The sequence below is a fragment of the Melozone crissalis genome, unplaced genomic scaffold (assembly GCF_028551555.1).
Source record: "Melozone crissalis strain CALT ecotype California unplaced genomic scaffold, PUWL_Pcris_2 ptg000063l_1, whole genome shotgun sequence".
NCBI lineage: Eukaryota > Metazoa > Chordata > Aves > Passeriformes > Passerellidae > Melozone > Melozone crissalis.
Genome location: NW_026535841.1, coordinates 5,851,750 through 5,867,807, shown reverse-complemented (window position 1 = coordinate 5,867,807; position 16,058 = coordinate 5,851,750). Strand labels below are relative to the sequence as shown.

Sequence of the window (16,058 nt, the reverse complement as noted above, 5' to 3'; positions counted from 1 at the left end):
AAAAAACCTTTGTAGGGTTTTTGGAGAAAGTGGGATGGCTGCATGCTTTGCTGCTCAAGCCACAAGTTCCTTCTGTGGGACAGGAACCCCCTTATCTCCCCATTCCTGGCTTTCCATTGACACTGCAAAACTTGTCTGAAATGCTGTTGGATATAGAGGTTGTTGTGGTCTGCTGGATTCGCCTATTTCCCTTCCTACATCCAGAAAGCTTAGATAAAACCAGTTTATTCCAGCACAGAAGCTGCAGGATGGCAGAGGCTGAAGGGTTAGAGTGAGGAAATCCAATCATAAAAAATGCCCAGGATCCCTGGAGTTGGAGGGATGACACCTCTGGGGATGGAGGAGCTGTTCTGGAAACAGAATAATTCCCTGTGGGGCCATGCTCTGTGTCCTGTGCACTCCAGCCCCTCTTTAAAGGTGCCAATAAATCTGTTTTGGGGGGATCTGGAGCAGCCCTGCTAACCTGGAGATGCTTTGCCCACCCTGAGCAGGGCATGGCATTCTGGCTGGATCTCCTGAGGGAAGGAGAAGCAAAGCAGTTGCATTAGAGAAGTTTTTTGTATTGTTAAGTTTTATATCCAGAATTATGCTTAAAATCCAAGCTGAGTTTTTTAAGTGGTGTTTGCTTTGGGAATGGGGCTTGCAGGGCTGCAGGACACCACTCAGTGGGTGTGCAGCTGGCACTGCCAGGGTTTGTGGGGAAGGGGTGGCTCCTGCCTTCATCTCATGCTGTCCCTGCTTTTCCTTGCATTCCCAGCACCTTTGGAGAGCTCAAGACCGTCCGGCTGCCCAAGAAAATGGCAGGAACAGGATCCCACCGGGGCTTTGGCTTTGTGGATTTCGTCACCAAGCAGGATGCCAAGGTGAGCTGTGCCCTTCTGGCACTGCCCCAGGTGGGGAGGGCAGCCTGGAGGCTCTGTCCCACTGAGGTTTTGCCCAGGTTTGGGCTGGCAGCATTGCCCAGGAAAGCTGCACTCAGGCTGAAACCCCCATGTGGGCAGCAGCAAAACCCAAAAGTCAAACCTTAAAGGGGATAATTTTGGTGCAACTGATAAAATAACTCAAAATCCTTGTAATACAGCAGGACGGGAGCTTATTTTTTAGGTTTGGTAGCACCAAGGTGAGACAGGATGGTTTTAACCCAACGTTAACACATCAGGAAACCTCTGCACATGTCCCACCTCCAGCACCACCTTGATTTTAGGGGAGTTTTGGATATTGTGGCTGTTCCCTAATTTGTAACCCATGCAAGGCTTGTGTTCACCAGTTCTTCTGTGTGTTTTGAGAGCCCCCTGTGAGCAGCATTACCCTGCTGCTTTCCCAGTGCCTGTGCCAGAGGATCAGTAGTTATGAATCGTCCTCGTTCATTTATTTTTTGAAAGCTTTCCTGTATCTTTAAATTCCATGCTTTTAGCAGAAACAAGGGACTGCAGCCTGTCTGATGATGGTATCCTGCTCTCATCCTTTGCCAGAGGTTCTGGGGCAGGGTGGATTTCATCCTGCTGCTGATTCCTGGTGGTTTGGGCAGGGTCTGGAAGGGAGTGGCTGTAAGCACAACCCACGGGATGTTATTGCTGGAGGGAAGGGACCACATGAGCCCCCAAAACTCCAGATTTTCCACACTGTGAGTGCAGATGAAGGAGAGAGGAGGGGGGAGCCAGCCAGAGCCTGTGTTTATGTTTTTAGACAGCATTCATTGATCCAGGATCACAAGGGACTATTAGATCATCCCTTCCAGCCTGACCTCCTGTATAACACAGTACATGGAGTTTCTTTGTTAGTCCTGTATTGATCCTAACTCAAACTTCCCTCTGCTCAGCTTCCCTCCTCCCCTTGGGGGTCAGCTGGGGGTGCAGGGATCCCCCCAGGAGCCTGGTTCCTCTCCCTGCACATCGAGCTGTGCCTGTGGCTCTGCTCAAAGCAGCTTTGCCTTCACCTCTGCTTCACTGCACAGTCACTCAGGCTTTGTTCCTGGGGTTTGAATTAATCTTTTTCCCAAGGAAACTTTAGGCTTTGGATGGAAAGGTACATAGAGGGGCCTGACTGGTTCTTTACTGCTGCTCTCTGGGGGAAACTGGCACAGCTCAGTGTTTGCTTCCCATCCCTTTTCATGCCCTCAGGGGCTGATTCCAGCTGCACTGGACAAATGGGAATCTCAGTGATAGGCAGCCCATCTATGGTGAGGGGAGAGAGCCAGCCCAGGGCACAGCTCCCAAAGCTCATGGAGAGGAGCATGCAGGGAGAGAGCTGCCCTGTGGAACAGCTCTCAGCAGGGTTTTCTTCTTTCCCAGCAAAGCAGCTCTTCTTCCTTCTTCATATTTTTTTTCCACCCTCATCTCTTTGAGGGATTTAATTGTCTCACAAGTGGCACATCAAGTACACTCCATTGGCCGTCTGGAAGAGGATGCACGGTGTATTGATGAATAGGATCCTGAATATTGTAAACACGCTCATAATTGGCTTAGAGTTTATTGCTGAGTGAAATGAGAGAGGAGGGGAGTGGGCCTGGAGACCTCTGAGCTGAATAGCTCTGACTGTCAGTGACGCTTTTGCTCAGAGTGGTAATCTGGAAATTGCTTATAAGCATCTTATAAAACATGATGGGTTTGTAATAGAATAGTTAGGCTGCCTTTGTTGGGCATTTAAAGCCTGTGACCTCCCGTGTTTGTCTTTTTCTCTGAACGAGCACGGCTGCTGTGGGAGCGCACATGGAGATTTTCCACAGCCAGCACAGACACAGGGGCTCCTCCTCCCAGCTCCCCGATGCTGTGCCTGCAGATCTGCCCCATCAGGCTTGGCTTGATCTCCTCAGCCTCCCCTGCAACTCTGATGCACTGGCAATACCAAATTAACTCCAGTTAAGGAAGCACTAAACGTTTCCTGACGTTCCCTGTGCAGAATCGTTGCGGAATTGTTTTTATTTTTGAACTATTAACTGGGAAGCCGAGTTCCCACTTTTCTCCCCTGTTGATATAAAAGTACATCTGGTCTCCAAATAGAAATTGCCCATTTGGGAGAGACAGCCAATGCTTTCAAAATGCACACACATGGAAGGAAAAATCCTTGTGTGCAGCTGGCATCGTGGAGAGCATCCTCAGTTGGGACCGGCTCTTGCAAGGGAGGGATATTTATCAATCTCCTAATGTTGTTGACCCTTTGTCCCTCTAATGATTCCAGCCTGGAGGCTCTTTGGCTTGAGTATTTAATAGGGCAAGGGGGAATCTGGAGGCAGAGCAGCGCTGTCCTCCAAATGAGTGCAGCAGGCAGGGCTGGCGCTGTCACGCCCGCGGGTGACAGACGCTGCGCTCCTGTCCCTGCTCCCGGCCCTCCCAGCACAGCAGGCTCTGCTCCACAGCTCTGCCTGCCTCCTCCCAGCAGCCTGCCCTTCCTGGGGGGTTATCAGCCTCCTCTTCACTTGGAAATTCTCTTTCTGAATCCCACAGACGTTTCTAAGCTGCTGTTCCAGCCTCTCCCTTTCCTCTCCCTGCTTTTTCCCGCCATGCTGAGCCGTAATGTTAAGCTTGAACCAAACTTTGCAAAAAATGCTCAGAAATGGCATTTTAAATCATGCTCACATCCTATTCTCAAGGAGGAGAAGCCCATAGTGTTTTCATGCAACCCCTAAAGCACCTGGAAAGCAAATGACGCCTGGGAAAAGGTTTGCCAGGGATCTGCAGGCTTTGGGTGGCCTGGCAGAGGGTGTGTCACCAAATGCAGCAGAATCAGGTCTGGGCATTTCCAAAGGAGCTTTTTGTGGCAAAGGCTCTCCTTAAAGGTGTAGGAAGATATGGAGCATGGGAATTAGAGGGCTTTTGTGGTGAGTCTCTCTCTTGGATGAGCAGACACCACACCTGCCTTTATCCCTCATTTGGATACAACTCCACTAACCTCTGGTCCCTCTTTGTTCTCCAGAGAGCTGTCCTGGGGAGGCAGATGCTCACAGAGAGGAGCTGCACCCCAAAAATAGCTCCTGCTTTCTGTGAAAGCCAGCCTGCTTCTCCTCATTTCATACTTGTCACCTAATTAAAATATATTTTTCCCCTACCTATCTCTTCATTTGGAATAGCAGCAGTGGCAGATTTCCTCCTCTCCCTGGAAGATTTCCAGCAGTGTGGATGTATGGGGATGGCATTTCTCCCCTTCATCCCTTTGTCTTTTAAATCATCAGTGCTTTCTCTTTTTTTTTTTTTCCTGAAAGTCTTAATTCCTCTCAGAGCAATGAACAGCTAGTTTTGTCTTTTAGCTCATTTCCAAAGAAGTGACATCCGTGTGTGTTTGTCACCTGAAATGTGCAGCTTCCCTTCTGCATTCCCAGCTCCTGGAGCCCATCTGGAAGATTGGGAGCAGAGATCCCAGTACAGGCTGGAGCTTTCCTTCATCATGGGTGCAAACCAACTCATTTTGGGGATTTGTTTGGCCAGGAAGAGCCAATGTCACCAGGCTGGTGTGTCTCACCCAGCGGGTTTCCTGCGCATAACACAACGTGATGGCAGCATCTGCCTTCTCTGTTGCTCCATGACCTTTCCCAGGGCTGCCAGCAAAACCAGAGGATGGCAATCCCATGAGGAGGAGGAGGAGGTAGGGGCAGAGAAGTGACTGAGAGGAGCAGAGCCCACCAAGTGCCACTTGCACCATGGTCTGCCCTCCTCCATGACCTGTGGAGCACAGATGGGCTGTGTGCTGTCACCCAACTTTCTTCTCTCTCATGCAGTGGGAAGGAGAATTCCAAAAATAGGAATTAACAAAGGAAATGCAGTGTTTAGAGCCATGGGTTGTGTGCCAGCCTTTGGAAAAGGCTCCTGGTGCCAACACAAACAGCCCTCACAACTCCCTCCCACCACCTCCCCCCAGTGTTTGTTTAAGCCAACACATTGCTCTGCTAATTGGGAGATAGGCCTTGAAAACACAGCAGCAGCAAATAAAAACAGCTGGAGCTTGCAGCTCTTCCAGGAGGAATGTGCCCCTGGAAAAGGGGGCACTCTGCCCTGCCAGGGTCACCCTGGGCGTGCTGGGATAATGGGAATTTCACCCATGCCATGGTGGAGCTGGTGCTCCTTGTCACTGTTTTATAGCACAGGAGGGTTATATGAGTGAAAGGAGTGTGGAAAGAGAGGAAAGCTCAGATTACTGGGTGCTGGTTACTGAAAATGGGATTTATTAATTGGGTTTCATAACCCAGCAGCTCAAGGAGGGTCCTGAGGAGCAGCAAAGCAGGACAAGCCCCTCTGCCCAGAGATGTGGCATTTGGGGACAGCTGCAGTGGTTCAGAGCTGCTTTTAGCAGGTGGCTCAGAGGAGAGATGTGGGCTTTACAGGACAGCTTGGGAACTGGTTTGGGCCTCCAGATGGGAGCACAGGGCCCTGCTGGACAGCAGGATGTGTGTCTGATCCTACAGTTGCCATTTTTGTTCCAGGGATGGAGTTTGCAGAGCTCAAAACCTGAGCTAATCTCAGCCTTAGCTGGGGTTTTTGACAAAGCATTTGGGGCATTTCTCTCCCCCTGTGCCCAGCCTTTGCTGTGGAGCACTTTGTGGGCCCTGGAGATAAAAATATTTGGCCGGTGTGTTTGTGTATTTGCATTGTGTGCCCAATCCTGCTCAGTCCTGAATTTCCTTGAAATTCTGTGGGAAGTAAAGACAAAATCAAACTTCCCTGGACTGAGTCAGTGTTTTCTGGGTGTCTCTGCTGGTTGGCTAGGAGCAGAGAAAGCCATCTGAGCTCTGGGCTGGCTGGCATGTTTGTATTCAACATCAGCAAGAGATTCCAGCTGTATGGGTGTTACCAAACAGGACCTAACACCAGCAAACCTCTGCATTTCTGCATTAGAGCAAACCACCACAGGCAGAAGGAGCAGAGGATTTCTGTGCTGGCTTCTGCTGTGCCACATGTGCTGCCACCACAGCCAAGTCACCAAATGTCTGGCAGGAGAAAGGCAGTTTTCCATCTTGCTTCCAGAGCAGGAAGGAACTCCTCTGTCACAGCTGAGCTGTGTTCCAGCAGAGAACAGGGTGCTGGGCAGTCACAGGGTCCCACCCAGAGCTGCAGGGGCTGCAGCATTCCCAGCTCAGGGTGTGCTGGGTTCCAGCCTGCCCCCCAGGAGCAGAGCCAGCAGCAGTGGTGATGGGAATGTGCTCTGCTGCAAGTGCAGGGAAGATAAATGACCGAGTCAGAGGCTCTGATGGAGATGGATCCTGCCCCATCAGAGCAAAGCACTCCCAGTACGATGTTCTCCGGTGGCCTTTCCACCCCGGGGCAGAGGGAGTGACATTTCTGCCTTTCCCTCCTGTGAGCCTGTTCTTATTTCCTCCTTTAATTTCTTTTTTTTTTTCTCTTTGAATTGTGCAGAAAGCCTTCCAGGCCCTGTGCCACAGCACCCACCTGTACGGCCGCAGGCTGGTGCTGGAGTGGGCAGACACGGAGGAGACGCTGGAGGCCCTGCGCCGCAAAACCGCCCAGCACTTCCACGGTAACTCTGCTCACACTGCCACACTGCTGGGGGCTGCCAGCTCCCTGTGCACCCTCAGCACGCTGGGGGAGGCAGGAGGCAGCCAGGCCAGGCCTTTGTCTGGCAGCTCTGCCTGGGAGCTGTTAACTCTGCGTGTGCCCGGGCAGCCACAGCGCCTTTGCTCCCTCCCCTGGCCGCTCCCGAGGTGGGGACAGGCTCTGGGCATGCAGCACGTGGATTGAAAAGGGAAAACTCTGTGGTGATGGGATGCAGAAGGGGCTCCTTGGCTCAGGCTGCTGGGAGTGACAGCTCTGCAGATGACAGCACTGCAGGCTCCTATTGACAGCCATCGACAGGCACAAATGCATTGCTTGGCAAATATTTATGTTGGAAGGGCTCCCCTGGGCTGCAGGGCTAAGCTGGAGATCAATGCTCCTCCTCCTGCATCTCCTTCCAGCTTCCCTTCTCCATCACCACATGCCCATGGCCCGGGGGTTTGGCAGCAAGTGTGGGGCTGCACATCCCTGGTGAAGGAAGAGCAGCACATCTCATTATTCAGTGATCCTGACTAATCCAGTGATCCCCATGTCCCTGAAACAGTGCAGGGGCAGCAGTTGTGGGGCTGCACATCTCAGTTATTTAGTGATCCTGACTGATCCAGTGATCCCCATGTTGAAACGGTTCAGGGCTGCTCATTCCAGGCTGGGCAAGCTGCAGTTGGGTGGTGGCAGGGCTGAGGGTGGGTGTGCCCACCCAGAACCCAGCACTGGAGTGGGGACACGTTGTACATGTGGAGAAAACAGCAGGTGAGGTGTTTCAAGCTCCCAGTTTTATCTTCAGGATCTCCTTCCCCACTTTCCACTCTGCTCAGTGTAGGGGGAAATAAGCAGTCTTGGCTTTAGGATCCTTGCAGACTCTCAGCACATTTCCCAAAAACTAGGAAATCTTATTCCCAATTTTTGCCTGCCTTTGCTCCAGCCTCCTTGTCTGGGCTCCTCCTCACCGAGCGGGGGCCCTGGGGAGGGCAGCAGGAAGGGCATTTTCACATCCCAGCAGGAATGCAGCCTTGGAGCTGAAGTGGTTCCAGGGTCTCAGCTGAGAAACAGGAGCAAGGCTGCCCCTCTCCATCTTTAGGGATGAGAAACAGGATGGCAGCACAATCCCTGCTGTGCCCCAGCCTGTCTCAGGAACACCCAGGGACTCCAGGCCTGGCCAAACTGCCAGTGGCTAATGTGGCAGAGCAGGGTGTGCCAGGAGGGATCTGTGCCAGGAGAGCCAGGCTGGGGCACACCTGTGGGCACCAGGGTCTGGTTGGTGCCTGGGACCAGGTCTCAGCCTCTCTGTGCCACACTGGAGGGTCAGAGTGGGATTTTATTCCCTTGGGAAGTGCCTGCTCCTAGTTTCAAGGCACTGTGGGGTGCCCAGTGTCTGTGAGGTGAGGAGGGAGCTGCACCCTGTCCCTCTGGGGGTGATAGTGATAAAGAGGTGAGAAAAGGCTGGCCCCACTCTGCCTGCAGCCCTCTGGAAGGGGGATGCTCCTTCAGCTTTTCTCCCTGGTGTGGCTAGAGGCTGCTTTTCCCACATGGAGCAGGGATGGAGAGGATGCAGAGCACACACAGCACCCAACAGCCAGGCTGACACCGTGCATTTCTTTCACTGGTAGTACAGCCCAGAAACCAGGATTTTTCCTACTGATCCCCATTTCCCCAAGCCTTCTCCTCTCCCCACAGGGCACAGGGGCAGCTCAGACATCCCTGTGCTGTTTGTCATGGTCCCATGGGTTATCCTCTGCCAGCACAGTGTGGGTGAACTGTGAGGGTCTTCCCACAGCTGCAGTGGCCAGGTCCCCATCCCAAGCTGGGAATGGGAAAGAAAAGATCCTTTCAGGTCTTCAAGCCTCAGGAAACAATCAGGACCGAAGTCTGCGGTGTCCCCAGCTCTAATGTCAGCCTCATCATCTTTGTCTTAGCATTTCAAGGTCCTGACCTGGGCTGTGACAGAGGTGTCCTACCACTCTGCTCTCTGCTACAATTACACACCTTATTTCTAGAGACCATTTAGAGAGATTGGGCTTCCAGTTCCAGGTCTCTGCTGTTATTTGTGAAGGAGAGGTCTGGTCTCCCAGATCTTTTCTCCATGCAGGCATTTGTCATGGCAATCAAACCACTTCTGAGCCGACTTTTCAATAGGTCTAATAGATGCAATAAAATGGAATAGGCTTCCTTCCCATTTTGTGTAGTTTTCAGGTCATTCTTTATGGCTTGTTCTGAGGCTTTGTAATGTTCCAGGAGAAAGTGAGGAGCCCAGAAGTGGTCACTGACTGCAGTGGGTGGTTTCAGTAGTTCTGTCAGGAGTGAAGCCACAGCTCAGCCCTGAGGCCTGGCACCTCAGCCCTGCTGGCTCCCAGCACAGTCTGGGAGAGGTTTAAAGCTTTTTGCTCATTTCTGAGAGTATCAGCTCTTCATCCTGGGGCAGGAGGCTCTTACATTAGAGAAAAAAAAAAAAAGACACTTTGAGTTGTGTTTGCACCCCACTTTTAATTTGGAGGCAATTTTAATTGTTGCAAGGTGGCTGGAGGGCTCAAGGGCCTGGCCAGGGACAGGCTGTGTGCATGAAATTAGTGACTCTATGTGGGAAGGAGCAGCCAGGGAAAGGTTGGCCAACAGTTGTCCCTGTAACCTCTAGTGCAGCCCATAACCTGGAGCAGGGCTGTGACAAATGCCTCAGCAGGGCAGGGACAGGTGACAAACGCCACCAGCAATAGCAGCTCGGCCTAACTTAGTCAGGGGAATCCTCCCTTTGGAAAACAAGGATCACTGAAGCTTTGGAAGCCAGCAGGGTGGCTGTCCTGCCTCTGGGACCAAGGGATCCCACTGGGGCAAGGGGCAGCCATGGTTGTGTGCCCTGTGCAGGGGGAACACTCCACACTCACCCCTGCATCCCTGAATGATGGAGGCACCACTCCAAAGGACTGGGAACAGCTCCAAGCCCCTTTCCTCCCCAGCTCCATCCTGAGGGGAGCTTGGCAAGCACTGCCCACCCCTCGGGGTGCTCTGCTCTCTCCCGGGAGCCCAGGGCTATGGAGGGAAGGCTCTGCCTCCCAGTCCCACTAAAGGCCAATCCCTCAGCCCAGGGCCATGCAGCGAAGGCCATGGCTCCCAATCCCACTAAAGGCCAATCCCTCAACCCAGGCCGTGCAGGGAGGGCTCTGTTCCCAATCTCACTACATTATAATCCCTCCCTCAGCCCGGGCCGTGTGGGGAAGGCTCTGGCTCCCAATCCCACTAAACACCAATCCCTCAGCCCAGGGCCATGCAGGGAAGGCCATGGCTCCCAATCCCACTAAAGGCCAATCCCTCCTGCTCCCCCTCAGCCCGGGCCATTCGGGGATGGCCATGGCTCCCAATCCCACTAAAGGCCGATCCCTCAGCCTGGGGCCGTGTGTGGAAGGCTGTTCCCAATCCCACTAAACGCCAATCCCTCAGCCCAGGGCCATGCAGGGAAGGCCATGGCTCCCAATCCCACTAAAGGCCGATCCCCCTGCTCCTGAGCCCGCCCCGCCGCTCTCCCGCCAGGCCTAACGGGGGCAGCCAGCTGTGCCGGGCCGCTTTCCTGCTCCTTGCCATCGATCAAAGCATTAAATTGACAGATGGGGAATTTCACCACGCCGGGAGGGGAACAACGACTTGGGGGGGGGTTGTGATGGTGTGTGAGGAGGGGGTTCAGCTGTGAAGGAGGGCTGTGGGGGGCTGTAGAGCAGCCAAGCCCCGCTGTGGCTCATCCCTGGTTATTTGCAGCTGTGGCTGGAAGCAGGGGGTAGCCAGGGAAGGCACGGTCCTGATCCTCCTGCCGGGCTGGGAAAGCCTTCCTGCCTCCATCCCCTCTGCCAGATCGCTCTTCCTTTGGCCTCCATTCCCCAGGTTTCCTTTTCCCTCACCTCCCAACCGCTGGGCTCCCTTTTTATTCTCCTTTGTCCTTTCCTATTTCTTTTTAATTTTTTTTTCTCGAGAGCATCTGTAACTAATGCAAACACATGCCGGAGCCGGGGAGTAAAACCCTGCAGGATTAGCGTGGCATCCACAACCCTGCCACGTTCTAATCCCGTGGTAATCCCCCTCCCGGCCCACCCCTGCCGGCTTTGCCCATTGTTTAAAGGAAGCAAATGGGATCGTTAGCAGGCAAACCTTAACCAGCTTGGAGCAGCAGAACGGAAGGAAGCCCAACCAATTCGCCTCCCCACCCTCCTGGGTTTTTATTTTCCCCTTGTTAGACAAGAGGAGGATGCTGCTGCTGCTGCCCGTGGCCGAGCTGGTGAATGTGGGGGATGCAGTGGGGAGATTTCACTGCCAGGTGCTGCTCTGCTGAGGGATGTCCCCTGTGCACCCAGTGTCCCAAATCCAGCTTTTCCTCTGCTGTGCAGCCTCAGCATTGTGGGATCCCCATGAGGCTCTGGTTGGGAAGGGGTGGCAGGCACAGGACACGCTCCTACAGTGGATTTGGGAAATGAGAGCACATTGATGCCATTCCAAAGCAGGAGAGTTGGGAGCAGACTGGAGAGGGAGAACTGCTGAGCTGGCACCTTCCTCCAGGGTGGGTTATCCCTGGTGCCTTTGGGTGATTGAATCGGGAGGAGCTGCTGGAGGGTCTGGGGGTGGCACCTTGTGGCCCCCATGGCTCCCCTGAGGTGGATGCTGAGAGGGCAGCAGGGTCCATCAGCACCCTCATCCCCCTCCTGTCCCCACAGCCCCCAGGGAGAAGGCAGGCAGGTTCTGGCTCTCTGTCAAAGAATTAATTGAAAAATAAAATCATTAGATGGGAACTCCAGAAATGCAAAAATTGTTGGGAGTTGGGGGGAGGCAGAGAGGGGGGGGATGTGAGCTTTTGTCAGGTTAATTTCTTCTGTATTGATGTTTTGTGACATTTACTTGTTGTTTATCTCTCGCAGCAGCTGTAATACTAAAAGAAAATGCACAGCTTGTTCCATTTATTTATTTTACACCTTTTCTTTAGTCCTATGGTATGTTTGTTTGTTTGAGAAACCCAGCGAGGCTTTTGATGTCTGAAAGCAGGATTTAAACAGCTGTTCTCCATGTGCTGCAAGCGAGCTGGGGAGCCAGGGGGGGAGAGGGGGCTGTGCCACGGCTCCTGCCCAGCAGAGAGGAGGGTGTCAGCCTCTCATCAGGGACCAAATGGCTTTGTCACCTCAGAGCCAGGGCTGGGATGTTCCCTCAGGTGCTGGCAGCCCCCCTGTGCTGCAGGCATTGGGAGGGATGTGTGCAGGGTGCTGTGGGGCAGGAGGGGCAGAGCAGAGACATGGTCCCACCCAGGTGAGGGATGGGCAGCTGGCATGGGGTGGTCTCAGCCAGGCTGTGCTGCCAAGAGCCCTGATGAGCTCCTGCTGAGGCTTGCAGCCACTCTTCCACAGGGAGATTGTGAATTCCACAGTGAATTGGGGTCAGCAGGAAGGGTTGGCATCACCATCACCTCTCTGGGTGCTGTTTGTTCCCAGGCTGTGAATTAAAGCAGGGACATGGTCCCACCCAGGTGAGGGATGTGCTGCTGGGATGGGGTGGTCTCAGCCCGCGTGTTGGTGGGGCGGTGTCCTGCCAGTAGCTCTGATGAGCTCCTGCTGAGGTTTGCAGCCACTCTTCCACAGGGAGATTGTGAATTTCACAGTGAATTGGGGTCTGCAGGAAGGGCTGGCATCACCATCACCTGTCTGGGTGCTGTTTGCTCCCAGCTTGGGAACTAAAGTATGGGTGGGAGGTATTGGAATCCCAGCTCCTTCCAGGACCTGCCTGGGGAGGAGAAGTAGATTATATTGATAACCCTCACCTGGGAGGGTATCCTGATCCCTCCAGCGCCCTCAGTCCCTCCCAAGGTGGGTCCAGGTTGTAATTTTTGCTTTTCTCTCCCCCCCTTTGTTCCCACCCTGGCCTGGACAGACTCCCCGAAGAAGAAAAAACGATCGGAGCTTTTGAATGAAATCATGGAGCACCTGGAAGAGGAGGACAATAACAAGGATGAGGACATCTAACAGCTGCCTGAGCTCTGCTGAGGTGGGTGCTGGGGCAGGGTGGGCACAGCTGGACCTAAAAGTCACAGTGTCCTTCCTGTAGGGTCGATAGCACCAGGAGCAGGAGAAGATGGAATTCCAAAGCCTCAGCAGCCTCCAAGCAGGAATGCCACCCTTTACCTCTCCCCTCTATGACCCCAGAGGCTCCTGGCTCTGGTCCCAGGGGTTACAGCCCAGATTTGGCTGGGTTTGAGCCCAGTGTTGAAGTGGGTGCATGCCCTGGGTGTGTTCTGTGTGCTCCCCTGGCTGCTGGCATCCCCCAGGAGAAGGCAGCAGAATCTCTGTCAGGATGTGAATTGTCCCTCCTTGTGGGCTGTCAAAAAATCAAAATGCCTGTTTGGACACCAACCTGCAGCTGCCACCATGTCACAGATAGTTTGGCAAAGGCCAGCACCAAAATCTCCACAACTTCTCTCCCTCCAAAGGTCCACACCCCGAGTGAGTCCTGGCTGCCATCACTCCTGCTTGTGTCTCGGGGCAGCATCTCAAGGCTGTAAAATATGGGATGGCAGGAGGGAGCCAGGATGAAATGGCCCCTCAAGGTCAAACCCTGCAGTCCTGGCAGCCCCTCTGATCCTTTCCAGACCCCCAAGCTCAACCTGTGTGGGCTCAGGAGAGGTGAGGTGGGCTCGTGGTGTCCTTTGTGTGAGTGTGGCCACAGTGCAAACCCTGAGTATGTGATGGGAGCCTGTTCACAACAGCTGAGCTGGGTTAAACCACACTGCCTGCTCCATGCAGGGCCACTGCAGGAGTGCCAAGGCTTTGGGGTGACATCTGCCAGGGCTTCGGGGTGACATCTGTCCCACTCTGATTTGGGGGTGCCTTCAGGTGTGTGTGCTGTGCTGCTCAGAGCCCAGCCCTGTGCTTACAGACATGTCCTGTCCCAGCTTTTCTGCAGAATTCCCAGAACAGAGCTCAGCACTGAGCTACAGTCCCAGGCTGAGCTCCAGAGCTGTGACAGCCCTTGCTGGTCCCCCAAACTATGCTGCAGCTCCAGAGCCCTGCTGCTGCCACTGAGAGGCTTCCTAAACCCCACAGCAGCCTCTCCTGCCAGGACCTGGCTCAGGGGACAAACCAAAATCCAGGAATAGCCCCTTGGCATGTCTCAGGGATGTGCTGTGAAGCACAGGTGGGGAAACTGAGGCACAGGTGTGGGAGCAGTGCTGTCAGAGGGGGTGGCAGTGTGATCTGAAGTGATGACAAGCTTGATTCTCCTTCTTCTTGCTTGGCATTGACGAGTGGCATTCCTGTCCCTTCACCACCTGCCCCAGCACTGGCACAGGTCTGCACCAGGGGGTCACTGCAGTGAAATCTCAGCCTCAGCTCAGTTAAATTTCAGCCCAGCAGGGATGTCTGACCATCCTGGCTGGGCAGGACCAGCCCAAGTCCAGCACAGAGGACAGAGGAGCTGGGCAGGCTCCCCTCCAGGCACATGCATCACCCAGCACATGATTTCAGCAAAGCTCTGCAGCACTGCAGCTTGGGCTTGGATTTTCCTGTGGGTTTTTTTTTTCCCTGTTTTTTCTTTTTTTTTTTTCCCTCTTTCCCTTCATTGTCTTTTGTGGCAGGGCAGGTTTCTTGCTGAGTGTCTCTGAGGTCTGCAGCAGCGACGAAAAGGATTAGCACAAGCAGAGCATGTAGGCTTTAGAGAACAGAGCAGAGTTTGGTTTCAACATCTAATTCAATTTGTTCTGCCGAGATTGAAATATGAAATGGTTGCCAGTCAAACGTTCAAAGGGGGAGGAGGGAGGAAAGAAGAGAGGGAGCCTTCTCAAATTTAAATTTTAATGAAAATTAATTTAACCCTTTGATATGTTTTAAAACATGTTATTTCCCAGGCCGGGAACAGGCTGGAAAACATTCATGAGGGTTTTTTTTTTCCCCTGTACCTTCAAACATAATGAAGATTTTCTTTTTCCCTTAATGATACTTATCTTGTGGAGCAGTTTGACATTGGTTAATTTTTCAGGCAATTTGGTATCAAGGAAATCTGTTTGATGTGAGCAGGGGGGGGCTGTGTATGTGTACACAGATATATATGTGCCTGGACATTAATTATGGAAGTGCTGATCACAGCTCTGGAGAACAGTTGGAGTTAATTCCTGCTCCGCTTCTTTGTTACGTACTGAGAATCCCACACCTTGCACCCCTAAAATTACAGCAGGAATTTTCTCAAAACGAGCCTACACCTGAATTAAAATGATCACCTAAGTAGGCCTGCAGAAATTCAGCACTCCCCACTGACTGTTTTCCTTTTTTCCCCCTGATCTGAAGCAATCCTAATGATAAAATAATGCAAACTCTGTTACCTGTCCATGGAGCTGAAGCAGGGAACAGCCTCCCCCTGCTCCTTAACCTCAGCAGTGCTGCTGCAATGGTCTTGTTAGCTTTGGGAGGGGGAACAGTTCCTGTTCTATTATTCAGGAAGGTTTTGTCTGTACCAAATGATTGCACACTGCTGGTTGTGACTGGGCTGGGATGAGCTGTAGCCCTGTCCCCCTTGTTCTGCTGGCTCTTGACAGCCCAGGGTGGTGTCACCGTGTGTGCCTGTCACCCCTCAGCTGCCCTGGGTTCCCTGGGCACAGCTGGGCTCATCTGGGTGGCTTTTTTGGGGTGTGAGTGCTGTAGCCAGGCTGTGCTGGTGGTAGAGATGAGCAGCTCCAAGCTCCAGCTCATCCATCAGCCCTGGCTGTGCAGATGAGAGCTGGGTACAGCCACCCCAGCTGGGCTCTCTGGGCTGTGCTCAGCCTCTGCTCTCCCCTCTGAGAGCCCAAAAGAGTGCTTGACACTCAGTTCTGGCTGCTGGGATGCACTGCAGGGTCCCTGGGGGGCTGAACCCTCTGCCTTGGCCAGTGGGTGTCTGTCAGGTTGTGACAGCTCCATCCAGGGTGAGACCCTGGTGAGCTGGACAGGAGCAGCAGCTGTGCTGGCTGCAGCTGCTCCCAGGCACGCTGCAGATCCCCCTCCCCAGGGCCAGCTCTGCAATTGGATTAGGATATTATTCAAATGCAGCTTTTTTACTGAATGAGAGGGTTAAGGGGTTTTAATGTAGAAGCAGCTCTCCCTCATTGCTGCCTGTTGCCAGAGGCCTGTGTGGGCTTTTATCTCCTTATGGGGACAGCCAGCAAAGCAAGGCAGGGCACAGAGAGACCCAGGGAGCCCCTCTGCTGTGCCACAGTGCCCTGGGAGTGCCCAAAGTCACCCATTCCCTTTGGAAAACTCCTGACCACATCTGTGTTTTCCTCTCTGTGCCACAGGAGAGCTGGCAGGGACAGGCAGGCAGCTCTGTGAGCTCTTGGTGGTTTCTGATCATCACCACTGCACTGCCCCTGCAGTAAGTCAGGAATTCCAGCTCGTCTCATCCCTTCAGGCCCATCTTCCCTGGTCTTCCTCCCATGGAATGAGGTCTGGGAAGCACTTCGAGGCCAAGCAGGCACAGTAAATGCCATTCCCTCACCCTCTGCAGGAAGATGTGTCCTGCCTGCTGCCTTCCAGCCCAGCTGCTGCCTCCTGGAGAGCTCTGGAATCTCCAAAGGGA

The 16,058-nt window shown here is 53.4% G+C and overlaps 2 protein-coding genes across 3 annotated transcripts in view; one reads left to right on the top strand and one right to left on the bottom strand.

The window, feature by feature from the left end:
• Positions 1-16,058, bottom strand: part of TPCN1 (two pore segment channel 1) — a 228,889-nt gene that overhangs the window by 41,848 nt on the left and 170,983 nt on the right. The window lies entirely within an intron of this gene.
• Positions 1-16,058, top strand: part of RBM19 (RNA binding motif protein 19) — a 53,634-nt gene that overhangs the window by 34,144 nt on the left and 3,432 nt on the right. For both annotated transcript variants that reach the window (XM_054289010.1, XM_054289009.1), the window contains exons 22-24: positions 758-863; positions 6,345-6,465; positions 12,390-12,503. In XM_054289010.1, coding sequence (XP_054144985.1) covers positions 758-863; positions 6,345-6,465; positions 12,390-12,481 — 319 coding nt within the window. In that variant the 3' untranslated portion in view covers positions 12,482-12,503. The remainder of the gene's footprint in view (positions 1-757; positions 864-6,344; positions 6,466-12,389; positions 12,504-16,058) is intronic.